The 27794-nt window shown below is 32.4% G+C and overlaps 2 protein-coding genes across 4 annotated transcripts in view; both read right to left on the minus strand.

Annotated features, from left to right (window-relative positions):
- LOC106052964 (rabankyrin-5-like) overlaps positions 1 to 18291 on the minus strand; it is a 35438-nt gene extending 17147 nt beyond the window's left edge. Inside the window, exons 1-14 of the mRNA XM_056006028.1 lie at positions 18238 to 18291; positions 16739 to 16934; positions 16405 to 16526; positions 15517 to 15652; positions 14206 to 14329; positions 13313 to 13462; positions 12292 to 12457; positions 11562 to 11671; positions 10346 to 10440; positions 3609 to 3741; positions 2713 to 2916; positions 2320 to 2542; positions 1305 to 1560; positions 208 to 376 (exon numbers count right to left, since the gene is read on the minus strand). Of these exons, the coding sequence (XP_055862003.1) occupies positions 208 to 376; positions 1305 to 1560; positions 2320 to 2542; positions 2713 to 2916; positions 3609 to 3741; positions 10346 to 10440; positions 11562 to 11671; positions 12292 to 12457; positions 13313 to 13462; positions 14206 to 14329; positions 15517 to 15652; positions 16405 to 16526; positions 16739 to 16934; positions 18238 to 18247 (2094 nt within the window). The 5' untranslated portion in view covers positions 18248 to 18291. The remainder of the gene's footprint in view (positions 1 to 207; positions 377 to 1304; positions 1561 to 2319; positions 2543 to 2712; positions 2917 to 3608; positions 3742 to 10345; positions 10441 to 11561; positions 11672 to 12291; positions 12458 to 13312; positions 13463 to 14205; positions 14330 to 15516; positions 15653 to 16404; positions 16527 to 16738; positions 16935 to 18237) is intronic.
- Positions 18292 to 20051: 1760 nt separating this feature from the next.
- LOC106052965 (SH2B adapter protein 1-like) overlaps positions 20052 to 27794 on the minus strand; it is a 45921-nt gene continuing 38178 nt past the window's right edge. Inside the window, exons 7-8 of one of the 3 annotated variants that reach the window (XM_056005862.1) lie at positions 27194 to 27620; positions 20052 to 25975 (exon numbers count right to left, since the gene is read on the minus strand). In XM_056005862.1, coding sequence (XP_055861837.1) covers positions 27216 to 27620 — 405 coding nt within the window. In that variant the 3' untranslated portion in view covers positions 20052 to 25975; positions 27194 to 27215. The other 2 variants (XM_056005863.1, XM_056005861.1) reach the window with 2 other exon arrangements.

The raw sequence follows: 27794 nt of genomic DNA on the forward strand, positions 1-27794 counted from the left end.
CAGCAATATTATGTCATAGAATTATAGAGGACAAAAACCTCACTGTAAAGAAAGAATATGAACATTATAAGAACTTTCCCCTTATAGAAAAAATACAACTTAAAACTTAGTAATTATTTTCTAACTTTAAACACCTCAATGAAACAAGAATGAATATCATGCGTTAGAAGAAAGTTTCAAACTAAAGTGCTACTTAAACATCTGTACCAGTGTGTGGGCTATCTCCTCTTGACCAGAATCCAAAGCCTGCCAGAGGGGACAATTCCCCTGGGCATCAATAGTGTCCTTATTCACTCCACGTTTACACAAGGCCTCCACCACCACAGGTAAGTGCCTGCTGATGGCATGCTGGATAACACTCTGTTCATCGGGTGATCTGTGGATGGAAATAAGAACAGATCTATAATGTAAAAACATGCAAAATATAAAAATCCTTTACTAAAAAAAAAAAGTTTATCTAAAGAGGAAGAACTCTGTCCTTAACACTATATCTACCCATAATGTACAAGCTATTTCCCTTATTTGATATCAAACAAAATAATTAATTACCAATTATTAATTGACTTATTGAGAATTTTTGTTTACTGATTCATGTACAATAGGTACAATAAATAATTGTTTAAAGTATCAACTTGATAAGAGAATGCGTGAGGGAGAAATGGCGTTAACAATTATTGATGGGGACTAAACCCGACAAATTGAGCCATATCTGTGAATACTGAAGTATTAGTTTCCTTTGTTGGTATTTAACAAAATAATGAATTACCAGTAATTAATTTTCTAATTGGTTACTTTTTTTTATTGATCTATGTCTTGTCTATGTCAATGAATATTTGTGCGAAGTTTCAGCTTAATCCGAGAATGGGTGTGGGAGAAATAATGTGTACACACTTTTTACCAGACAGACAGACAGAGTGAGTTGATATAAACTTAGTAAAAAATATATATCTGTATGCTATGATGATTATTAATAGGTAGAGTGGAAATGCAATGTTTATCACCCAGGTAAGGAAATTCTTACATGAACAGATCTGTAGTGGAGGGACTTTAGGGACTGAAAGCTTTCCAAGTTAGCCAAATGAAGGACATCTCTCTCTTTTATCAATATATAAGGAAACTGTAGGCCAGAACAATGACTACAACTGCATATCCAATCATCAATACAGGTCTCACATTGATTATAAGCCCACTGTAAAATGAATTCAGCTCTGTCAGGATTCAAACCTCAGCACTCAGGATGTGTGCTCTTCAACTTAAATGAGCTATCATTTCACAATAGCTGTAACATTTTAAATTACACTTACATTGCTTCTAAGTCTGCCAGGTGATCCATCAGGAACAAGGCGCTCTCGGTGTCCTGTTTCTCTATGGCTTGGTGAAGCAGGGTCATCCCGGCTGCATTCTTTTCGTTGATGTTGGCACCGCAGGCCAGAAGCTTGTCAGCCATGTCGTGCATGCTGTTCCACAGAGCCAGACCCAAGACAGTCTGACCCACTGAATCCTTCACATTGAAGTTGGGTAACACTTTGGTACTGGTGTTTCCTGACTTGGATAGCTCTTCTGAAAAACATATTTACTAAAAAAGTTATTGGCCTTGTTTGTAATCCCAAAAAAAAATATTTACCAACCAATATCTCAAGACAGAAACACTTAAAGCGGATTTCAATTTTCCCCCCTATTTTGTTTATCTATTAGGACATAAATAATCTATACTAATGTGACAGACTTATTGAAGGGAAGATTGTGGGAATAGCTGGATTATTTTTTTTAGTGCAAACATGTATTGGTAATAGGTGGGGGTGGGGGCGGTTAAATACTTTGCTTCCAAACCTGGGGTCCTGGGTTCGAATCTCGGTGAAGACTGGGGTTTTTAATTTTTGGATTTTTTAGAGGGAGTCCAGCCAACTCTAATGGGTACCTGACTTTAGTTGGGGGAAGTAAAACCGGTTGGTCGTTGTGGCTGGCCACATGACACCTTGCTCGTTAACCGTTGGCCACAGAAACAGATGACCTTAACATCATCTGCCCTATAGATTTCAAGGTCTGAAAGGGAGACTTTACTTTACCTTTATGTATTGGCAATGAGAACTCTAAGGCAGACAACATAAGGAGAAAGAAAGATGTGATAACCCTCAAGAAACAGAGAGATGAACTATGTAGAAAGATTCCAAAAAGAATGCTCAAGAACCCTCAGACAGGCTAAGGTAAGATGTAGTGGCACTTTCATTACAATTACTAATGTGTTAATGAACTTCCAGAGAAGGTCAATAATGATGAATAAGAAACCAGTGATTAATCTTTGCAAATAAGCATACTAACTTTTGTAGTCTAGGAAGACCTGAACTACAGAGTGATGTCCCTTTGTCAAGGCCAAATGAAGAGGTGTCTGCTGGGACACTTCCTGTGAGTTGGCCTCATAATCAAGGACTGAGGTGGTGGGCGTTCTAAGTGTCTGAGCATTGGGATTTGAACCGTGCTCTAAAAGTTTTCTGGCCAGCTCTGTCAATCCTTCCTCACACGCAATATGTAATGGAGTTTCACCCTAAACAAAAATACAATGCAACCTTTATAGTACTCTTTATCAGGTCTTTGATTTATATTTAGTTCTATTAGAAAAAATGAATCATATCCTTTGTTAAAATTAGATTGATAAAATATAAACAGTCAACTATTCTAAAAAATTACCCAATAAAAAAAAAAAACAACTATAACCTTAAAATTGGGCTGGTTGACATTTGCTCTGTGGTCAGTTAAAAATATCCCAGCAGCTTCGTAGCCATGCTGTGCAGCCAGATGGAGAAGAGTGTTGCCAGACTCTGGCTCCACGGCATCAGGAGATGCTCCAGCTCTGATCAACTTGGCAGCCAAGCTGTCCTCACCATACAGCATAGATTTAACATCAGCAGCAGTTTCAGCCTATAGTCAAGGAGAAAAGAGAGACCAATGCTTTTCATGAGTTAAACAGTAAAATAAAGTTCCCCTTTCAGACCTTGGGATCCATAAAGCAGATGATGTAGAAGTCTTCTTTTATTATGACCTGCAGATAGGCCTTTACTTTCCCCAGCTCCTGTCAGGTACCAATTATTTGGTGTCCTCAAAATCCAGAAATTCAAAATCCCAGAATCTACAAGGATTTAAACCCAAGACTTGGTTATGGAAGCCAATTGCAGATGCAGCCCCCATGCCCCACCCCTTTCCAGCTTTTAAAAGTTTTTATAAAATTATTAAGAAACAAAATTATAACATTTTGGTTCATAAAAAAATTCTTATCATGATTTAATGTATGTGACTATGTCAATGTGTACATTATAAATAAATTACTGACAACTGATAACATTTAGAGCAGTGGTTCTTAACATTGTGTTTTAATGTTTTTAGGTTTAGCCTAAAACCTAAAGAAACTTTTAAAAGGATACAATCAGAAATCACACTTAATATATGCTGTTACTCTGAAAAGGTTTGAATAATAATTCTTATCCATACCAAGATTCTATCAAGACCAACAATTACTCTATGCATTGGAACTTCAATCAGAACTGGTTCATGTTTGTTTTAGTAGCACAAAGTAACTAAAAGTATAAAGTAACATTTCCAGTATTTCTACCAACCTGTTTGTGTAAGGCCAGCCACAGGACAGTGTGACCATCAGAATTTTTTATCTCTGTGTTGATCTTGTGACAGGATAACAAAACTTGAAACACTGGCTCATTTCTACTGATGATAGCGTTGTGCAGGGGAGTGCTGGTAGAAATAAAGAGAGAGTTGAAATTAAAGGGGACCAGTGGCCATAGGAGTGGTGAGGGCCCCTCCACAGCTAGTGGCGGTATACTATAGGAACACAGAGGAACCACTAGTGAGCTTGGCCTCCGGCCTTTGCTTGTCAGAAGGAACAAATGTTCTGACTGAAGGAGTGGGATATTGTGAAAACACATGTGATTTGATTATCATCTAGTTGATAGGGAACCTCAAGACAGAGGTATCAGAGCCTATCTCTCATTACTGGCCTCAGGTCAAATCTTTCCCAATGGTCAAAAGGTCATTTATGGGTGCAAGCTCAACTCTTATCTGACACTCACCAAGGTAGATGTCAAAAGAGTGTTAAAATTATATTGGGAGTACTGGTAGAGTGTTGAAATTAAAGTGTCAAGTGTTCACACTGTCATGCAATACTCCATATTTTTAAAGGTTCAATTTTTATTTTCCTATAATATTTAATCACACCAAAACCAAAAATAAAATGTTATTCCCTTCAATAACAGTGACCCTTGGAGCAAAGGATTCTAAGTTTCATCCTCTTTGCAGTCAAGTTTAGAAAGTAGGAGATGGTTGGCATAAAATGACAAACCAAAATTGGTCACACCATATAATAAATAAATAATTTAGCCATTTTCTTTTTAAGAATTATTTTGCTAATCTATGGAATGCAATTTAAGATGCTGATGTATTATACAAATTAACATTGACTAAGAGGGGAGAGTGAGAGAGAGTATTCAATCAAAGAAGAATGTCACTGTAATCATCTGCAAGATTTACTAAACAAAATAATATTAACTTTCTTTTTTAAAGACTAGTATTGACTAAGGCTGAATCATTATTTTCAGCTCATGTACAAAATGTCAAACATAAGAATAAAACATCTAAAAAGTAACATCATTTGATAGAGTAGTATGTCGGCTTACAATACAAAATAGTAACATCATTTGATATAGTATTATTCGGCTTACAATACTAAATAGTAACATTATTTGATAGAGTAGTATGCCGGCTTACAATACTAAATAGTAACATCATTTGATATAGTTGTATGTTGGCTTACAATACTTCAAACTGGAGACACAATCAAGCTAGACTTCTCCATGTTGAGAAAACTATAAGAAACTTTTTTCAAGATCTGGCTGTATTGACCTTTTATCACTTTATTTTAAATGTTGATCATAAATGGTATATATGTTTTAAAATCTTTTCAAACTGATTTTGAACAAATATTAACAGACTATAACAGTATAAGACTTGACAATAATGAAACAATCGTCATACAGGGGCTAAAAAAAAAACTAAAAAATTCATTTCTTCATTATTGTGGGGAAAAATCTTTTTAAATTTTGTAACAGATTTTTTTTTTACAGCAAAGAAACAAAAAATATAGTTCTGTCCCAAGTTGTTGATAAAATTGTTGATTTTCTCATGACCACTAGAAACAAAAAATATAGTTCTGTCCCAAGTTGTTGATAAAATTGTTGATTTTCTCATGACCACTAGAAACAAAAAATATAGTTCTGTCCCAAGTTGTTGATAAAATTGTTGATTTTCTCATGACCACTAGAAACAAAAAATATAGTTCTGTCCCAAGTTGTTGATAAAATTGTTGATTTTCTCATGACCACTAGAAACAAAAAATATAGTTCTGTCCCAAGTTGTGGATAAAATTGTTGATTTTCTCATGACCACTAGAAACAAAAAATATAGTTCTGTCCCAAGTTGTTGATAAAATTGTTGATTTTCTCATGACCACTAGAAACAAAAAATATAGTTCTGTCCCAAGTTGTTGATAAAATTGTTGATTTTCTCATGACCACTAGAAACAAAAAATATAGTTCTGTCCCAAGTTGTTGATAAAATTGTTGATTTTCTCATGACCACTAGAAACAAAAAATATAGTTCTGTCCCAAGTTGTTGATAAAATTGTTGATTTTCTCATGACCACTAGAAACAAAAAATATAGTTCTGTCCCAAGTTGTTGATAAAATTGTTGATTTTCTCATGACCACTAGAAACAAAAAATATAGTTCTGTCCCAAGTTGTTGATAAAATTGTTGATTTTCTCATGACCACTAGAAACAAAAAATATAGTTCTGTCCCAAGTTGTTGATAAAATTGTTGATTTTCTCATGACCACTAGAAACAAAAAATATAGTTCTGTCCCAAGTTGTTGATAAAATTGTTGATTTTCTCATGACCACTAGAAACAAAAAATATAGTTCTGTCCCAAGTTGTTGATAAAATTGTTGATTTTCTCATGACCACTAGAAACAAAAAATATAGTTCTGTCCCAAGTTGTTGATAAAATTGTTGATTTTCTCATGACCACTAGAAACAAAAAATATAGTTCTGTCCCAAGTTGTTGATAAAATTGTTGATTTTCTCATGACCACTAGAAACAAAAAATATAGTTCTGTCCCAAGTTGTTGATAAAATTGTTGATTTTCTCATGACCACTAGAAACAAAAAATATAGTTCTGTCCCAAGTTGTTGATAAAATTGTTGATTTTCTCATGACCACTAGAAACAAAAAATATAGTTCTGTCCCAAGTTGTTGATAAAATTGTTGATTTTCTCATGACCACTAGAAACAAAAAATATAGTTCTGTCCCAAGTTGTTGATAAAATTGTTGATTTTCTCATGACCACTAGAAACAAAAAATATAGTTCTGTCCCAAGTTGTTGATAAAATTGTTGATTTTCTCATGACCACTAGAAACAAAAAATATAGTTCTGTCCCAAGTTGTTGATAAAATTGTTGATTTTCTCATGACCACTAGAAACAAAAAATATAATTCTGTCCCAAGTTGTTGATAAAATTGTTGATTTTCTCATGACCACTAGAAACAAAAAATATAGTTCTGTCCCAAGTTGTTGATAAAATTGTTGATTTTCTCATGACCACTAGCTTTCTACATTGTTTATTTCCGAATTGAGTTAACATTTTTTGGAAATGCTATCTTATGGTTAAAGTAATTTCTTAATATAAAAATCCAGTCACTTAAAAGTTAATAAAACAAACAGCTGGACTCAAAAATGTAGCTACTATTGAAAAAACTAAATAATTTTTTTGTTCAAGTTGTTATCACTTGGTTACATAGTTAGGGAGAAGATAGACAAGAGCTCAAGAGTTTATAGACAAAAGCTCAAGAGTTTATCACAATGTTATTGTGACACATATATACATGCATACACAAACTCCCAAAGACTCTAATATCTCATTTTAAAGAAACAACAAAGAATAAAAGCATAAAGTTTCTTTAAAAAATGTTTTATTTAAATCACTTAGGACTAGTACATTTCAATACATTACTGAGAAATGAACAAAGAAATAAAATTCTTGCACTAACAAAAAAAATTATGCATACCGTTACCTGGACATGGTCGATATAACAACTAGACATTTTTCCAATTTTGCTGAATCCTTGAGAATGGTCATCTTGCACTAAATGCCTCACTAAAATAGATATTTCTGGCTCCAAGTCATCATTAATATTGCTCTTCATATTTCTTGCTTCCTTAGATTAATAACTCTTTCAGAAAATCCCTTCTTTGACCTTAGGTTTCATTCCTGGTTTGATCAGTCATCAGCTAAGTACTTACAGTTTACTGTTTCACTTCACCTGTAAAAGAATACACACAAACCATTTTATTAGACAAATTGAGCTTTTTTTTTAATACTAGTAAAATGCTTTAAAAATCTTAAATTGTTAACTCCTGACATCCTGATGAAGAAAAAAATACAAAATCAGTTTAATTCTTTCACTCTATTGTTTTGCTGTCACTGTTATTATGTTTTTATGTTGAAGAAAGGGGCAGGGGTGGGCACTTTAGTTAATGTTGATATGACTTCCACCAGAACATTTCATTTTCAAGCTCTATTAGACAAAAGAGAAAAATGGTAGTATGACACACTCCACAGTATATAGTGGTGGCTTCCAAATAGAGGGGTTTTGGGTTCAAATCTTTATGGAGAATGGGAATGTGAATTTCTGGATTTTTAGGACATGCCTGAGTCTACCCAACTCTAAAAATTACTTGACATTAATTGGGGAGTGTAAAGGTAGTTGGCCACATGACACCTTCATTAACTGTCATCTATAGATACAGATGAACTTTATATCATCTGCCATACAGATTTTAAATAAGCAAACAATGATTGCTATAAACAGTTTATGTGTCAAAAGAATAAATGATATTAAAGAACATAGAACACAAATAAAACGGATTGAATAGAAACTAAGCATGAGTCATAAAAGAAACTAAGCATGAGTCACAAAAGAAACTAAGCATGAGTCACAAAAGAAACTAAGCATGAGTCACAAAAGAAACTAAGCATGAGTCACAAAAGAAACTAAGCATGAGTCACACAAAAAACTAAGCATGAGTCACAAAAGAAACTAAGCATGAGTCACAAAAGAAACTAAGCATGAGTCACAAAAGAAACTAAGCATGAGTCACAAAAGAAACTAAGCATGAGTCACAAAAGAAACTAAGCATGAGTCACAAAAGAAACTAAGCATGAGTCACAAAAGAAACTAAGCATGAGTCACAAAAGAAACTAAGCATGAGTCACAAAAGAAACTAAGCATGAGTCACAAAAGAAACTTAACAACAAATTCCAAATGCTATTGTGAGCTACATTGAAATAAATGATCAATTTTGTTTCCAAATAACAATCAGTTTTAAGTGCCCTTTCACAAGCAAGATTAATGAAATGTTTATCCAAATATATGTTTATGCATTAATGTAGGCCAGTTCATAAGTGATTTAGGAGTTTATTTCTATGGCCTAAAATGATCAGGGCGTCATGAAGCCAGCACAGTGAGTAGCTACATTTATTTTGCCAAACTCAAGTCAGGTACACAGAGTTAAGTTTACTCAGGGGACATCCTAAAGATAAAGAAGTTCAAAATCCCTGTCTTTCAGAAGTTGTGACCCTCAGTTTGGAATCAGAACACTTTACCTCTTGGCCACCACAAGTTTCAGAATAGTTTGAACAAAAGCTAGAAGTATGTTATTAACCATTTTTATTAATCATTGAATCTGTAGTAGAGAAAGTAAAGCTGATTAAACATATTCAGAACTAAAGCTAAAATGCTCCTAAAATGCTCCAAGTTCACCCATGTCTTTTACAGTGGCCAAAAAGTTCACAGGGTGGCCTGACCACTTTGATAGCTTAAATAAAAAATAAAAGAGTGTCTGCCTGATTTGCAAGTGTGGAGTACTTACTCAATAAGCTAAAAATTGTTTTCACATTTAATGATTCAAAGCAAATTAAAATAAATTCATCTTTGATGAGTATATCTATCATAAATAAAGCTTCATTACAGATAGCTATAATGAATATTTTTTGGTCAAACCTGATAGATTGTCCACGACTGATCGAGTGATTTCAACTTAAACTTGAAAATTGTGGAAGTAGGTCGATGCTGTCTCAAGTGGAATGATTTCGCAAGAGAGTAAATGGGTCTAAGCTTTGATCCACCTTCACATGTCAAAGTAGAGTTTCCTTTGTTACTCTGTACAAGTCTTTTCATAAAGTGATGCCTTCTTTGACAACATTATTAGTTTTTTCAGATCCATAAAAAAAAAATATTTTTCTATTTTCTTTGTGTCTGTAAAAAAACAAAATTATACAAAAATCCAATTGAACATATTTATTATATTTACTGATTAATTTTGTATTATCAAAATATTATTTATTTAAAAAAATGATATTTTAAAAAATTCCCATTGACATTAAAAAGTCTATAAGGCTCATGGGATTTAACCCAACCATTGCTAAGACTCAGACTAAGACTCAGCCATTTTGTTGTGGCCTTCCCATGATAGCATTTTCATTTTAATTCAATAGTTTTAAATTCAAATGAAATGAAACCATAGTCCGGTTTGAACTTCTAACAAATATTTGAAATAAATGTCCAAACAAATGTTTCAAACAAATGATCAAATTAAAAACATCAAGATTTTATAAGAAGCATGATTTTGTCTAGGTAAGTGTCTGAAAGGCTACATAGGTGACACTATTGAAAATGACATTAACAAGATTATTATTATATTTCTATAATCTAAAAGACAGTAGAGTACTCACACTTTAGAATTGGTAACGTCAAACACTGCCAACTCACTAAACAAGAAAATCAAAACTTTCCATCAAAAAGAACCAAGGTGCACGTTGTTTTCGCTCTCACATACATTTTCCAAAAAAAAATTTCATGTGTTTGTAATTGGTTTTAAAAAATAAATATTAAAATGCATTCTTTTGCCACACTTTTCATCCATAATAAAAAAAAATGTGGCTCAAGTCTTGAGGTTAAGAAAACTTTCAAAATATTTTATTTGTTTAAAACTAAAAGAAAATCAGGGCTGCCCCCCCAAAAAAGAAGATTAAACACTCAATTAAAAGTTGTTGTTTTTTTAATTCATGCAGAAACAGAATAAGATTCTCAAGCTATGCAATGCACATTTCCACTGACTATTACCTTCACATACCTATATAAATTTCATAAGTCTAAAAAAAAATTATTTATTTTTCATAAAGACATTGTGCTGGACTAATGAAGTTAACTTTTTAAAAACTCACCTGCCTGTAGAGTCCTGTGCATTCACGTCTGCTTTGTGTTCCAACAGAAGTTTGGCAATGTTGGCCATTCCTTTAATGACTTCTGGGTCAGTAACCTAGGTGATTCAAAATAATCTCTCTAATAAAAACAATGATGATTGATGTTCAGATTTAATGCTCAGTCGAGTCTATTCAATTTCTTCCTACAATGATCAAATCCCATGGATCAAACAGACAACAGAATAAGGAAAAAATACTACCTAAGAAAAATGCTTTTTATACTTCATGGTAACAAATGACAAAATGTGAATAATACAGAGTATAATTGAGAATAATTGAGTTTGAATGAATGGGTGAAAACTAAAAATCTAATGGAATAATTCATGCAATTAGGTCAGGAAGGTCATGTGACAGAAGTGACAGAAGTCTTATTTTTTTTAAATTGTAACAAGCAAGTATTTCATTTGAAAATGTCATTATTATGAGTAAAATATTTCAACATTTTTAATATTCAGATCTCTTTCACAATACCAAGCATAAGGTTTTGGCTGACTTCTTTACTGAACTCTTGTGTACTGTCTCCACAATCATGTGGCATATGCGGATTCAGGGTGCCTTTAAATGCATTACAATTCATTACTAGGTTCCATTGAAGTAACACAGCACTGAATTCAATGTCGTAAGTTAAAAGCTTTTAAAAACTCAATAAAACAAGTAATTCGAACTATAAATCACGATGATAATTTGGCTGACATTAAACAATACATTAGTAGAACTAATACACAGTGAAGATACAGTCCATCAAATAGTAATCCATTAAAGAATAAACACACTAAGTAATCCAGATGAAACAATGACTAGCGACTGTGAACAACGACCATACTCGCAATTCTGATAATTTTCTCTGCGCTCCTTAAAAATTATTGTACAAAGATCTTTCTACCACCTCTAGGTCACTGACTGTAGATTCTACAAACTTCTACATCATGTATATGTCAAGGTTATCTGGAAGGGTCTGTTTAATTTTCCAACACAGTCTCAATGTCACCTAATAATAATAATAATACTGGCTGTTGAAGTACTACTGGTCAGCCCTCTTCTTTCCATTTTGCATTGAGGTTTGACTAGCGTGCCTCTCTTCTGGTTTACACACTGAAGTGTGACACATAGCTTTTGCAAAATTAAAAAAAAAATGGATAAAAAATCAAACAAAACTTTCTTTCAAAGATATTTCTACCTTGGGGTCAAAATTAGCCACCATGTGTAATGGAGTCTCTTTATCTAAATGTGTTGCCATGTTCGTGTCACAGCCATTCAGAATCAAAAAGGTGGCAGCCTCTTCATCACCTGAAAAGAGAAATGACTTTCTTTAAACTTCATAATGTTATGAAAATTGAAGGCTTATTAATCAGGTTTCAAAAATTTGTTAACTTATTAATTCTAAAATCTTAACTGGCATATCTGACCTCTATTTGCACAGAAATTCTTTGACTTAAAATTGTTACCCATCAAAAGGTGAACATATAGTTACATACAAACATTGAAATGGGAGTGAAACCCTCAGTGAAAAGCAAGAAATTGTAAACAAAAATAAGTAAAAGCAAAGTCAACCACTTTGCAGACGGGAGCACTTTTACCTTGTATCTCAACCAGTTTCAAATGATAGCACTGCTATTTCATTAGAGGTAAACATGGATGATTATTGTGGCAGCTTTGAATATTAATCCTTTCTTTGAATGTGCATCACAGGCATAGCGAGGGATTTTCCATCGTTTGGGGGCCCAGGGGGCTTGACCTATTTGGGGGCCCTGCATTTTGCATAATATTTAATTTTTCATGTAAAAAACACTAATTTGAGGGCCCTCTCAAGTGGGGACCCAGGGGGGATTTTCTAATTCTCCCCCTCCTCCCCCCACCCTAACTACACCACTGATGTGTGCAATTTAAAACAAAAAGATATTGATTACCTCTCTGAATAGACTTGTACAGCAGACATTTCCCAGAGTTGTCCTTCCTGTTCACATCTGCTTTGTTGGCAACCAGAGTTTGAGCAATGCTTTTCTGATGAGTCTTGAGAGCCAGGTCAAGGGCAAGGTCACCCTTATTGTCTACTTCATTCACCTTGACTGAAAGCTAGGAATAAAAAAAAACAAAAAACTATTAAATAAAAAAAATTAAAAGAAGAAAGTGAACTTTTATTTTACAATGAAACAAACTTAAAACTATTTTTAATAGCTTGTTAAGGTTAAGGCCAATCATCCATAATAACTATAACTATGCCTTGAGTGTAAATATCTTTGTTAACAGCACTTCATAGATTAAAAATACTTCCATTATTATTATTACATGCTATTTGTTTTGTCAGCCTGTCAGAGTTTCTTTTATGAATATTAATTGTGTTCGCATTTATATTTCTATATTGTTAATGTTATTGTTATAGTAGTCATGCTGAGGTGGACAATGGTAGTTCAAACTGAATTTCCATTTGGTTGGACCAAAATTATCTTTAAAAAAAAAACATAAATATTAAAGCAATGTCTTTAAGTCAGAAAACTAAAGAGTAATGCAGTATTTTACAAGAATATATAGAGACAGTCAAATTATAATATTCTAATACATCAGATGCATAACAATCTATTGTCTATGAAAGTAAAGTGCAAAATAAACAAAATCACCCAAATACACATATTTAAGTAGTCATTTTAACTATTTCTCTCTGTAATTATTTTCTACGTTCTGATGGAATGATCCATTTTGCTCATTTGTGTTTCACTACCCTGTTATGATTAAACTTCAATAACTTTTGAATGTAATCAGGAAATGTTATATAAGGTATTTAAATATAGAAGAATGCATACTCATTTAATATAACGCAAAAGTAGGTTTAAAAAAACAAAAATTAATTTAATTTAATGGGGTCAAATCAAAGTTGGTATCGTCAGTTAGTAGAGAAAGAGTTAAAACACTGTTTGTTTCAAGGTTACTTACCTGAGAGTCAAACTCAATGAGATACAAAAATACAACATCCTCTCTGACTGCCCTGATGGCTGTATGAAGGGGGTACTCAGTCTTGGCCTTAAACATTTTATACAGCAGTGGTGCAGGCATGCTGGCAAAGTCCTCACTTGTGAACTGGTTCTAAACAATGAAACCTTGCAGAGTTTAGTTTTCAAGTCAATAATTGAATTTTGTAGCTAAAGTGTGGGGGGAATTCATTTTTTTTTTAGGAGGGATAGAGGAGGAAGGTCTGACTAGCTTAGAAGTAATTTCTGGGATTTACCTAGCAAGACAAAATTTTATTATAACTGATCATAAACATACTGTAATAGACACAAATATTACAATATAGGGTTAGTATTTCACTGTTTCAGAGTACTTTTGTTTAGACAAAGTTTGAATCATTTTTTTTTTCATTAGGAACGAAACAAAAAATCCAAATCACATAAATTTTAGCATCACATGAAACGCTTTGTTTTTTAAGATTGGGAAAAAAATTCCCTGCGTTTTGTAGGGTAAATAAGCTCTTTGAGAGACTGCTGATCTGAGAGTGATGGGGTCACCAGTGGCCAGGTGAATAGTAATGCTGAGTTACTAGTAGATCTAATCCAAAACTATACAACTATACCAACGTTCAATTAAAATATCAATATCCTAAAACCTTCACAAATGTCAAAGCAGATAAGATTAGAAAATACAATGCAATGGACACAGTAGAATATGCATGTAGATACAGACAGAGGTAAATTGTTCTGCATCATCTCCTACTCATATATAAAAAAAAATATCAGTGGCATTGACAAAACACTTAATTATTATTGTTTATTCTATTTTTAAAATATATATTTTATTTAAGAAGTACAAGAAAATAATCCTGCACTTGCCCAATGGTTTGAAATCAGTTCTGAGCAATGTTTCTTGAGTACCTCCGCTTGCATCTCTTCAGCTGTTTGATAAAATTTGATGCAGTTTTTCATATTTACAAAAGTTATTAGCCCATTTTCACACCTGAAACAAAACATCAAATAACCAAATAACAAAGAAAGAAATTTAAAAAGTTTTCAACATTGTTACACATGAAAGACATCACAGCTTCACACAATGGAAAACAACAGAGATGGGCACAAAGTTATTGTAAAAACCATTTTACACAAGATATCATCACATTTGTTTCACAAACAAATTGGTGCTACCACACTCGTATACAGATAATGGATTCATGAACAACTGGTTCAATGACATTTTCTCAGAAAGTAATTCCCATGATTGATAGATTCAGCGACTATTGGTTTATTTTAATTTTTATAAGACTAAGACATTTTTTAAAAAAATATTTATTTAATATTATATCCATTGTCACACTGCCTTTTTTCAATTAACCATTTATAGTGGAAACCATTTTTTTTGTGTGAGAAGCAGTTGTCAGTGAACCAATTATACATTATAATTCACGAAAACCATCTCTTAAATATGAAGTATTAGTAATGAAATTTTTAAATAAAACAAGTGTGTATTTTTATTGCCAAATTTTAAGCAAAACTCTGATTATAAATATATTTTAATTACCATTTTTTTTTACAGAATTTCAAACCAATGAATTGAACTTCTAAGTTTTGTGAAAGAGAGATGTCTAAAACTACAGCTCTTCTCCTCTTCACCAATTACAGCTATGTAAGTTACACAAGTTACCTCTTCTGCTTAACCCAAAAACTGTAACGAATTGAGTCCCCAATACTACTTTACATCCAATGTCTCTGAAACTATTTCTTTTAATACCACTTTCTTTCACATACTTTTCATTTCAATTGGATTTTTTATTTTTTTATATTATTTTTTGGTTTGAGACTCCATGATGAGAGAAATGTGTAGAATTAAAAATATATATTCTTTAGTTTTCATTCCCATGTATCTATTGCTAGAATTTTTTTATTCAGTTTTTCGGGGGGGGGGGGGGGGGGGGGTTAATATATAATTTTAAAATAATATACTGTGAGGTAATATCTAAGGAAGTTGTTCTCTGGCAAACAGGTCAGGAAAATTAAAACATGTATATACATTTCAGGGTGTCAATCTTTTTAAAAGTAAAACATTTTTTAAAATGAAATATTAAGCAGTGATATCTTCTCTCTCTCTCTCTATCAGGTCTACAGCTGAGGGCATCACTTACATATTTCTGAGCTGAGGGCATTGCTTACCTATTTCTGAGCTCCTCTAGTTTGTACTTGGTAGCAGCTCTGAGAAGCTGAAGCAAGAATGAGTCCTGAGCCTGTATGTTAATCTCATCTGTGTAAATCCACCTGATCAAGGCATACGCCACATCCTGATGTATATCTGAAGGCGGTAATAAAATAATTGTAACATGCTTTGGAGCTACACCTTTAAACTCAACATTTAAAGACACATCAATGTATAGAAATATGGATGACAGAATGCTACTATTCATCATCATAAGGATAAATTATATTACATTTATATTACATATGGCATATCATGACGGTGATAATAAAATAATTGTAACATTCTTTGACGCTATTCCTTTCAACTCAACATTTAAAGTCACATCTATGCATAGAAATTTAGATGACAGAATGTTACTATTTATCATAAGGAGAAATTATATTACATTTCTTCTGCGCCTGCAACATGAAAGCTGCAGATTATTATAGTAAAGTTTGTCAGATTTGGAGTTACTATTCATTAAATACTACACAATTATTTTTTTTTTACTTTTAATTAATTAATTAATTTTATAGTAACTGTAAATTTTATGAATCTAAGACTAGGTATTTAATGATAGATATCATAAAGTTTTATCTTATCTTATCTTATATAATACAGACGTTACTTCAAAAAAGAAGTTTTTATGACATATGGTTACTATTTAGTTTGTTTTTTTTTAAAGTGTAGTCAGATTTCACTTAAGTAAACTGCATTTCAGTTTTTTGTTACCTTTTTTTTTTTAACTTTAAACATCTGGTGGTTTCTAAAATGGCATTTCAATATAATATGTGTTAGAAACAAAATTAAAAGAAAAACAAAAAAAAAAACAAGCACATTATTTCACTTCAACTGCAGTCTCTAACCTTTCATATCCAGCTCTGAGACGACCTGTAGGTCTGCCACACCCCAGTCACTGCTTCTCGCTGAAAGTATAAACTTGTGAGACCTGACATTACGGCCGCCTTCCAAATGAATGGTCAAGTCACTTTAGGGGACAAAATAAAGTTAAAAAATAAATGCAATGAAATATTTCTTTATAAAACAAATATATAACATTAAACTTACAAACTGTTTTTTTTTATCACACCTGTTGGGCTTACCAAGAACACTTCTTCATTGTCCCTTCACTTGAGTCATCTAGATTCTATTTTATTCAAGATGTAACTAACTATATGTGTTTTAAAAAATCAATCTCACCTATATTGCTCTTTGTCAAACAAATCTGCAATGAATTTCAGCAAACGGCAGACAAATCCATCTTGTGATTCACCATTACCACCAGCAGCTGCAATCGCTACTTGATAACGCCTCTCCACGTCTGCTAATCTGTTTTGAAGTTTTACATATTCCTCTCTCAGTAGACTTAAGTGGTTTTGAAGTTTGGAAACTTCATCTGTATCAAAAAAGTAACAGTAGTAGAAAATAAACAATGAAACTAATGTAGATCTAGACACCAGTAGCTGAGTAGTAAAAGCTAGATCTAGATCTATATATCTAGCTCTAGACCTAGTCTAGAATCTAGTGAATCTCTGATTTATAAAACTATCTAGATCTATATAGCTCCTCCTTTCAGGTTGAAGATGGCTGCCTGGTCATGTGTTATCAATCAGGTCTGTCATTCGTTTACCTTGATGCTACCAGGTTTGAACCCTGTCCGCCATCATCCCAGCCATACTGCTGGAGGTTTGGACTGTAAAAATATTCAATCTGAAGGAAAATCCACTTGTGGAGGCCTTCTCAGGACTACATGACCAGTCCATCCTATTGGGACCTTTGTGATGTGGCATGGATGTTGTACATCTGTGATAAGGATGTTGTACATCTGTGATAAGTATGATGTTACAGTCTGGTATATGTGGTCAAACCAATCTCAGACAGCAAAGGTGGAAGTAGTGCAGCTTTCTGATGTGGCAAGAATAGAAGGTCAAGGACTATAAAGCATATAAAAGTGATGGTAGGACTACAGCACTGTCTGTACACTCAGTCTTAAGTATGCACTGGCATGGGTAACATGGAAGTTTACCTCATAATGTAAAAAAAAAAAGTTTCCCTTTCAGACCTTGACGGTCAACTTGCTATCAGTCTTCACATAGCTTCAAACCCAGGACCCTAGCCCTAGGTTAGGAAGCTAAGAGCTTAAAAACCTCGTTCCCACCTCATCAAGTAGCAACCTACATTTACAGAGTTGATATGCTTTTGGAGTTTTGGTAAAACTTCCGATTGAATACGAAGGCCCCTTTTGAAGAATGTTACACAAGTCGTGACAAGTGAGTGACAAGTGGCAGCATGATGTGCTAATTTAGGCTAAGTATATACTTTTATGGAGCCAGCACAGAGCCCTGATTCACACCATTTGAGATGAGAAAAGGTTTAGAAACTTGAAATTTTTCTGGACTTTGCTTGTGATGCCTTCAACTTCATGGAATTGGAGCACCATCAATCATCCGTTCATCGGCATTGGCCTAGGCCGCCCTAGGCCTAGGCTGATATATTCTGATAAATTTTAATATCTGCACGACTAGCAGCCATCCATTTGTCATTGTTTGTAATGCAATAGGTCAGTTAGCTCTAAATATTGTTGCATTACTAGATCTAGATGGATTATTAATCATCTTAAACACAAATAGTGAAATACAAAAGATGGGTCCACCCCTTTTTCTAATCTAGATCTAAATATTATGTTAAAATTTTCTCACCGGCCGCCATGTTTTTTGTTTGATCATGTGACCGTTTGCATTTTTACATTGTGCGCTATCAAATAAGAGACAATTAAATATTGTCCAAAATGATCTAGTTGTAATAGAATATTTTCTTTTTATTTTAATTTTTTATTTAAAAATATAAGCATTGCAATATTTAGATCTATGGCTAATAAATATTGTATTTTATTATTGCAAGGCTTCTATTTGTTTTTACTGATTGAAAAATAATAGATTTGAAAATAGTGGATGTGATGCTAGCCATAGTGAATGCAGTCATTAAAATAACATGTGACATGTGCATCATGTCTTTTGATCTAGAGTATTCTAGAGCAACCAAAAGTAATTTAAAAAAATGCTTTTTTAGAGAGGTAACTAAATCTTGATCTATAAGTACACTTTATCTTAACAAATAGAAGACAAAATTTAAAAAAAGAAAACATTTTTCCTGGGAAGGAAGGAGGAAGGGTATTTAATTCATTCAGCATATTGCAGTGGGTTATGTCTATGAGAGGGGCGCAGTGGCTGTGTGGTTAAGGGCTTTGCTTCCGAACCTGGGGTCCTGGGTTTGAAGTTTGTGATTTTTCAATTCAAGGATTTTTAGGGTGCCCCCAGTCCACCCAACTCTAATGGGTACCTGACTTTAGTTGGGAAAAGTAAATGCGGTTGGTGGTTGTGCTGGCCACATAACACCCTGCTTGTTAACCATTGGCTAAAGAAACAGATTACCTTAACATCATCTGCCTTATAGATTGCAAGGTCTTAAAGGGGAACTTTACTTTTTTTTTATCTCTTGGAAGTCTGAGATGCCAGCATCAATCAAAATACACTTATAAATAATGACTCTGTTTTTCCTATTAAAAAGCTTGCCTTTTTTTTAGAACAAGAATAATAATAATGGCAATGTCTTGATTCCGAAGATTAAGGATGTGTGCAGTGATTCACATGACTAATCAAGCCCAGTTGCGACCTGCATATTTTCCTGCATCTTGTGCAGACAAAGCCATTGTCCATTTGTGGTCTATTTAAAATTTCCTTTCTGTCTTCTGTGCCTGTCTTCAATAATGGCTTTTCTGTGAGTCTCAAATAATGACTCTAAAAATAAAAAGTGCCAGCCTCTAGCTTTGGTTAAAATGCAGAATTTAAGATTTTGAAGATAAAGGAATGAAGGATTTGTATTAAGAAATACAATTTTCATCTTATTTACCATAATATTGACCAGGTTCAAACTGAATGAAGTCTTTTGGATCATCTTTTTTATATGTCTTCAAAACTGCATAACATCCTTATACCTTTTAATACACCTAATACTAGGTCTACATGCTGTAAGTACATTAAATTTGCCAAATCTTAAAACATTAGCCATAAGTATTTTCTACTGAAAATTAGACTAGCCAGCATAACTAAAAATTAAAAGTTTTAAATGCTGGTTTTTATATCAATGTATAGAAAGTCGGCAACCACACCAGTCAATATTCAACTGCTGTCAAATGATTTAAGGGTAAGATTAAATAAATTCCAAATGTTACATATATCTTGTAGAACATAATTGAATCATTATATTTTCTTTAAAAATATGAGAATTTTCTTTTATTTAATTAGAACTTTTCAAAAAAAATATTTTCATAATTTTCACTTTCATCTTTTTCAAATAATTTTTTTCACCTCCAAAATAATATTTCTTGTAGAGTCTTTTTTTTTTCTTCATAATTGTTTGTAATATAATTGCTGTCATTAACAATATAAATATATTTTAATGAACTAAATGAAATATTCAAAAAACAAACAAATGGACAACTTAAGGTCATAAGTGTTGTTGTTAAAGCATTTAATAAATAGCTGAACCATAAGACATTCAATAATGAGCCGAATGAAATGAGTCTATGACATTTCCTTTAGAACATTGGAAACTTAGAAAACAAAACAATAAAAAACGTAACATCTGTGCAAAATATGGCTAGTATTTACAATAGTACTTCAAATCCTTCAAAATGACCCAGCCAAATATGTACAAAGTGAAGATGACATCAAATTTGACACATACTACACAGTACAGACATGAATGATAATTATATCTCAGTACAGGCATGAATGATAATCATATCTCAGTACAGGCATGAATGATAATCATATCTCAGTACAGGCATGAATGATAATCCTATCTCACTTCATCAGCATGATACACAATCAATAACCTAATTTATTACATAATCTCAAAAGTATTTATTATTTTTTAGCATTTATTACAGTCGAACCAAACTGTAGTTTAGATTTGATTTACATCTTTCAGATGTTCCTTCAGATTTGTAGATTATTACATCCTAGCCTAAACCTCCAGCATGGTGGCAGAGGATGATGGCTGGCAGGGTTTGAACTCTGACCATCATGACGACAATCCAGAGTGCATAACACAAGACCAGGCAGCCATCTAATTATAAAATATATAGACTTGAATGAGCATTTCTGTAAGTGATACCAAACAGTTGGGTTTTTTTTACTGTCAATATTATTTTTGGCAAAATAAAAAAAAAATTGATGTTTCACAATAAAAAAAAAAGTCTCATTAAAAAAAAAATATTCGTACCATTTACTTGTTGCAAACAATCAAATGCTTGATATGGCAGAAGATACCGACACATACAAATTTAATTTTTATACAAAGTGTCACATTATTGTCAGAACTTACAAGTTTTCTGTATCACAAAAAGCAAACATGTAGTGAGCACAGCATATAATCTAAAGCTGATATACTTAGTACGTATACGGAAAATCATTATAACACCTTAATGGCTAGTGCCTAATTATCTTATCTTATACCAATCTAGTTGTGCATGTTAATTAGAAATTTAAACTCATTGGTTTTACTTTCTTATTCAGGCAACTGGTTCAGTGCACTAATGACACAAGGGAAGAAGGAGCACTTGTATGAAAGTGTCCTAGCATATGGAATAAGAAATGTGCTTTCATCATTGTGTCTTACTGAGTATTTTATTAGATTGTGTTTTTGTTTACCTAAATTATGATAGAGTTCCTGAAACATAACGAGTGTTTTCCCCACATTGCTAATGGATATTTTTTCACCACTAAACTGCAATCTTCATGCCTTGACATCAGTGGCACAGCTTTCATAATTTTTGTTTCTTTATAAAATATATACAGATAATACAGTATGGACAAGAAACAATCCTTCTCATATGCTCACAATGATTAAATAGAGCCACTTCATGAGATAAATAAATACAAGCCAAACCTTGCAGTCTGGAGATATGTGTACATTGAGTTTTAACATACACATGTACATAAACACTTTTTTTTTTAAATGATGATGTTTTTGTTTACCAAAAACAAAATGCAGTCCCAAGTCATCAACACATAACATAGAAAAAAAAAATCTATTTATATAATAAGCTCTCCAAGTAATCCTAAATTAAAGTCACTAATTTGTAATGCATTTACAAATGTACAAAACGTGTTGCTCTCACCCTAGTCTCATGTGTTTGCTTTGTCATTAAGTTAATTTTTACTCTTCATCTGTGTTGGTGTTCATAACTACACACAATTTGATGGTTCTACAAGAGCAGACGCCAGTCTCAAAACATTGTTTTATGTAACAAATAATGAAAGATGTCTCCCAACCAATTCTCTGATACACCTGGAGGAAATATTGTTCAACAACAAATTAAAAAGCAAGTTCTAGGACTTGGATTATCCTTCTAAAAAATTTAAAGACATTTACATAATGTAACAAAGGACAGACCAAGTTAGATAAACATGTATCTCAGTCTATAATAAATATAAATATTTCTAGAGAGAAACCTAGAGCTTACAATATTGAAAAAAAAAAAAGACATTTATTCACATCAAAGACTAGAAACAGTTTGTTTTATTTAAATAGTGATATTCTAGTTTTTTTTGTCATTCTGTTTGTGTAAATGTCATACATAGTTTCTGATTTGAGTAACTTGATGTAGACAATCTATAAATTAGTTTTATGTATAAACATATGAACGCATGTGCATGTTCTCTCAAAGTTGTACCCGTAGTATACAATGTGTTGACACAAGGTCATTTTATTTAACATTACACAAAGATTTGTTTGTGTACATTCTCAAATAGAAACCTTTTTTTTTTCCTTATTAAATTAAAGAAAAATGCATATTGAAAAAAAATTAAATAATATGACAAAATAATTTCTTTTCCTTGTGAAATTTGTACAATTCTTCCTTGATGAAAATTTAGAAAAGACACACTTGACCCATCAAATACACATTTGTCCCCATCAAATACACATTTGTCCCAATCAAGCACTGCTGAACCAATAAGTTAAGGTACCATGTTTTGGTCGAGTTCTTTAGATGCCTTAAGGCAAATCCTCAATGCTAATACAATGTGGCCTAAACATTTGGAAGAAGTTTAGTTTCTGATCAGTGTTACATCAATGCATTTTAGTCATTCATGAAAACTTAGTTTAAATCTAAACTGAACTTTATAGTGCTAGACCCTTTCAGTCCTCACCACTAACATCAGAAATTACTTGACTTTCATGTCTTTGAACAAATGACACGCTGCCCAACTTAGTGCTTTGACCCACCGAAAAACAAATGCTATCAATTATTTCGATTGAAATGAGTTTTCTTCATAGTTTACAAGTCGATATATAAATAATAATATGTTTATGAGAGATTAGAAATTTGAACAAAGTATAAAGCAATATATTAAAGTAAAATAAGTTTAACTTAAAGAAGCTAAAAAACATATATTAATTGTAGATGGACTATAAATATGAGTCTCAATTCTCTAAGTCACTATCTCTAACAAAGCCTTCAAGATAAACAATTTATATTTAGCCATTGATATACAATGCAAAAAAAAAATTCTCTTTACAAATGTGCAGATTAATAACACTTATAAAGTTTTGGTAACAAAACAAGACCTTTTTTTAAAAAAAATTTTTTACCTCAATAACAACAATAGTAGCAACATTTATAGAACATTCATATCACCATTTAAAAACAAATACACCAGCCTTTCAAAAAAAGATTTGTCCAATACATGTGCATGTTTCAGCATAGTTTACAGTTTTGATGCTTTTGTTCTTAAAAGAATTGACAACAAATATTGCACATGGCTGGCGTATTTATAAAAAAAAACAGTTTTCCGAGAAAAGAAATATCTTTCTTAGATTTTTGGTAGTCCTAGTATGGAGAAAAACTTTCTGAATTAAAGAAAGATACAGTATCTTCAATGTTTTTTGATATAATGACAGTGTAATCCTTATCAGTAGATTAAACTAAGGAAAAAAAATTTATGCTATGGACATGTAGATCAATCTTATAATCTTACTTGCCCTGAGGCATTATCAATTATATTTTTCCTTTAAAACTTCAAAGGGAAAAAAAATTATAAAAATGTGTTACCCATGTCACAGACAAGCCCACTACCCAGGCAGTAGAAAAGCTGACTAACCAGGCAGTAGACAAGCCCACTACCAAGGCAGTAGACAAGCCCACAACTTATTAGAATGTTTACATATGAAAGTGCAGCAAAAGCCTCTCTAAGCCCAAAATGTTGTTTTTTTTATAGAATAAGCTAATCAAATAAAGAAGAAAAAAAAAAGTAAAACTTATGCTATACCTGTTGTCATGCAAAAGCAATTGAACTTTTCAACACAAATAAATTATATACTTTTTTTTTTTAATTAACTACCTCAAAACCTATATAAATACAATATTCAATGAAGTAAAAATGACTTGGATTTCAAGAAAATAATAGCGTTGAGACAGACAAAACAGAAGTGATGCTGTACAAATCCTAGGACCATTAATAACACAGATCAATACCTTTTTTTTTGTAATTGTTCACACCTCATAACATTTAATCTTTCAACCAGAGGAAGAATGCTAGAGGAAAAAAAAACAACAACAGGTGCTACAATATTGTGCAATATATTCAGTGCTACAGTATTGTACAATACATACAATATTACAACATTGTAGAAAATATTTAGTGCCTAATGAAGAAAAAAAAAAAACAGACATCTGAAATGTTTATTTTCAACACAAAAAAAATGTAACTACACAGACAATTTTTTTTAAAAAACAAAGCTTACAGAAGAGAAAGAGCTGCACAATTACTGACATCTTTCAATATATATTCCCTTTTCTTTATAAAACAAAATGAATTAATTACCACTAATAAATGAATTAATTAGTTAATTTTTTTTTTTGATGGATTCATGTAGTCATTGACAACAAATCAATGTGCAAAGTTTCAACTTGATTCAAGAATGGGAAGTGGGAGAAATAAGGTGTACAAGATTTGTACCGGACAGACAGAGTGATTTAAGCTTTGAAAAAATTTGGATAGGCTTCTGTCAAAACAAAAAAATGAGTCTGTATGAGAGATTAATGAAGATCAAATCTTTATAGGATCATCTTTGATCAATTGATGAAACATTGATTGGTGTTCTCTTACTTATGACATTTTTTTTGTTTGGAATGTTTTGAACACATCTGGTGCATTACCAATCAAATGTTTTTAAAGAAACTATGCTAACCCTTAACATCAAAATAATTGAACTAAGTCTCAGGTAGATCTAATTTTAAATAAACTGGGAAAGTTTTTTTCTTTTCAATTTTGAAATTAATTCTGTGCAGTGTACAACAATCAGAAAGGTCAAAACATAGTGTGTGGCCTAATAAGTTTACTTCCTTGTGTACTGTGTAGACCTACCTCAAATTTAAAAAAAACTTTAACATTTCAAAATAACTAGTCAATGTAAATTTACCTTAAAGAACTTTTAGGTTTAATTTAAAACACACAAATATAAAGCTCTAATAAGTAATTCTGTACTGGTCTGTTAGTTTAGTATTAAAAATGTAACAAGCTTTTCCCCAAGTCAGTTCTTTCTTAGACACCTTTGAACACAAGGCTCTTGGAGCTCCGCTTGGCCTTCTGTAATTATCCCTCTAAGGATTAAATTTTTCAAGGGCCAAAATGCTCCTAGGAAAATGTCAGGTTTAAAAGACTTAGTAATCTATAATTTAGTTTAAATTCCATAAGTCTTTATAATTGTAGAGAGGCACTTTAAGTGACTGCTCGTGAAGGCATAATTATGTCGACATTAATCCAAAACAAGACTGTAGATTAGATATAGATAAACGGACATTTGAGGCTAGGCTTTCACAGAGGTAACATCGCCTATTATAGTGACTGAGATTAGACTGTTCCTGTTCTGAATGAAACAGTTATATTCTTACATCCACCTACTTTATTGTGGACTGTCTTGATCTGAATGTCTGTGGCCACGAACTCACTAGTAATACTAATTACATCAACACACAACCTATCTTCAGATCAGTACAAATTATACAGACCCAGATTAGACATCTTCTCTACATAATATGTGAATTGATTCTAAGTCAGCATCAGAAGAAAAGAAAGTCATACTTTTTGGTAACTAAAAGAGTTTCTGACCTTGTGCTCAAAGAGTCAAGTGACACACATTTTTCTTCGAGAAAGAGATCTAAATATTACACAAATGGCATTTCTAGCTTCTGAATCACTAGGATTTAATTGTACAATATACAAGTTCAAAGTACTTACACCAACATAAAAAAAACTGACTACTAAATGTTAAGAGTAAAAAAAAAAAAAAAAACTAACAATAGCAGAAGTGGTGAGAAAAAAAAACTTAGAACATAACCTCTGTAAAACATAGCCAGTGCTGATCAATCTGAAACAATAACAAAAGAGAGTAAACAATGTTGACATAATGACAAATAAAAGACAACATGAATTGATAAAAAAACAAACAACTTAATATGTAGGGAGGAGGGAGGAAGTCTGAAATGTTGTAAAAATTTAACAATAATATAGATCTGTGTCTGTAAACGAAATTATTAGATCACTAGCTAAATCTTATGTTCGAGAAGGAACAAAGAATTTCGGTTTCTATAATTATAATAGTAATTTACTGATCAGGTTGACTTTAATAAATATAAACTTAAAACTGTTTTTTTTTATATATATACTGTAAAATAAACTAGATCTACATGTAAGCTAAACAATTAACATCGATTGCTAAACAACAGTTGGAAGTAAAAAAAAAGTTTTAAAATTATAAGGGCAAGTGCACATCTGACTTGAAACCAATTGAGGAAAAGCTGTCCAAATGTAATAAAACCAATGTTTTTTTTAAGATTACTAATTGCTATAAAAATTAACTTTCAATTATGTCAAACTAAAGCTGATATATCAAATGTAAGCAATAGAGCCCATTTCATTCAACAAATATAAATATTTATGACAGTCTGGATCACAACTTTGAACAGGATCACAAATTTGAAAGCAGAGAAAATTAGAATAAAATTCACAATCTGAAAGCTGGCAGACGCAGCAGCTGGGCTAAGCAGACGCTAAAACAATGCAGTTGTAAGCTGAAGCTTTGGGAAATTGTTTTTTTTTTTTTTTTGTTTAGTTATGAGAAAAATGTGAAAGCTTGTTACAGCTTGATTACAAATGTCCATGTGGCATTAGCAACAGAAAAGAAAGCACTGACACAGGTAGAAGAGAGTACTGGACAAGGTGCACATCAGGATATTGATTAGCAGTAACTGCATGTGTTTCTAACAATGCAAAGGCAAGCTAACACAAATAATTGAAGAAAATCCTTTACTCAAGAAGTCTCTTAAAATGCAATGTCAAATTAAATAAGCTTAACTATCAGCATTATCTCCAGGAGAGGAACAGACTATATTACTGGTATGTAAAATACAAGTAATGTCAAAAGTTTATCATTTTTAATTAAAGGATTTCTTTTCCTTTTCACATATGAGCAATACATATTTCTGTAGCTGTATAGATTAGGTTAGGGGCATTACTGAATGCATTCACCGTTAATCTGTTCAGTGCACTATTAATGTGAAAGTACAAAATAAAAATTTGTTCTCACATATTCCAGTAAACCAGAGCTATTACACAAAAGAATAGTGGTTATCAATGGCGCGATTATGTTGGTTCTGTAACTGCGGAGGATTTACATTTATGACCTCAATAGATGTCGTTCGTGCCCGAACTGACCCTCCTATGACCATGATATTCCTACCTCCATCATGGTGAGCTGAGGATGAGGGTATCCGTCCAGGATGCTCATTCCCCATGCTATTCCTCACACGAGGTGACCCATGGTGCAAGCCAGCATTCGGGGTCCTAGGCCTCTCCACAGCCACGATAAAGTCACTGAGTGTGACGTCAGAAGCGCCGCCAGACTCCAGAGGAATTGGGTGAGTGCGGAAATTTTCTAACATTTCAAATATATTCTCAAACCATAAATGTTGAACTCTGCAACGCCCTTCATTGTTGATTGTCATTCGTAAATGCTAGAAAAGTGAAGAAAAAACAAAATATGTAAACAAAGCATAAGATTTAAAAAAAAAAAATCAACAACAAAAAAACTAACAAATCTTTTTTAACTAAAACTAGATAGGCCAACATTTTTTGGCCAGAGTAAAAAAAAATAATTAAAATAACCCTTTCAGACCTTGCAATCTCTG

The sequence above is a fragment of the Biomphalaria glabrata genome, chromosome 12 (assembly GCF_947242115.1).
Source record: "Biomphalaria glabrata chromosome 12, xgBioGlab47.1, whole genome shotgun sequence".
Taxonomy (NCBI): Eukaryota; Metazoa; Mollusca; class Gastropoda; family Planorbidae; genus Biomphalaria; species Biomphalaria glabrata.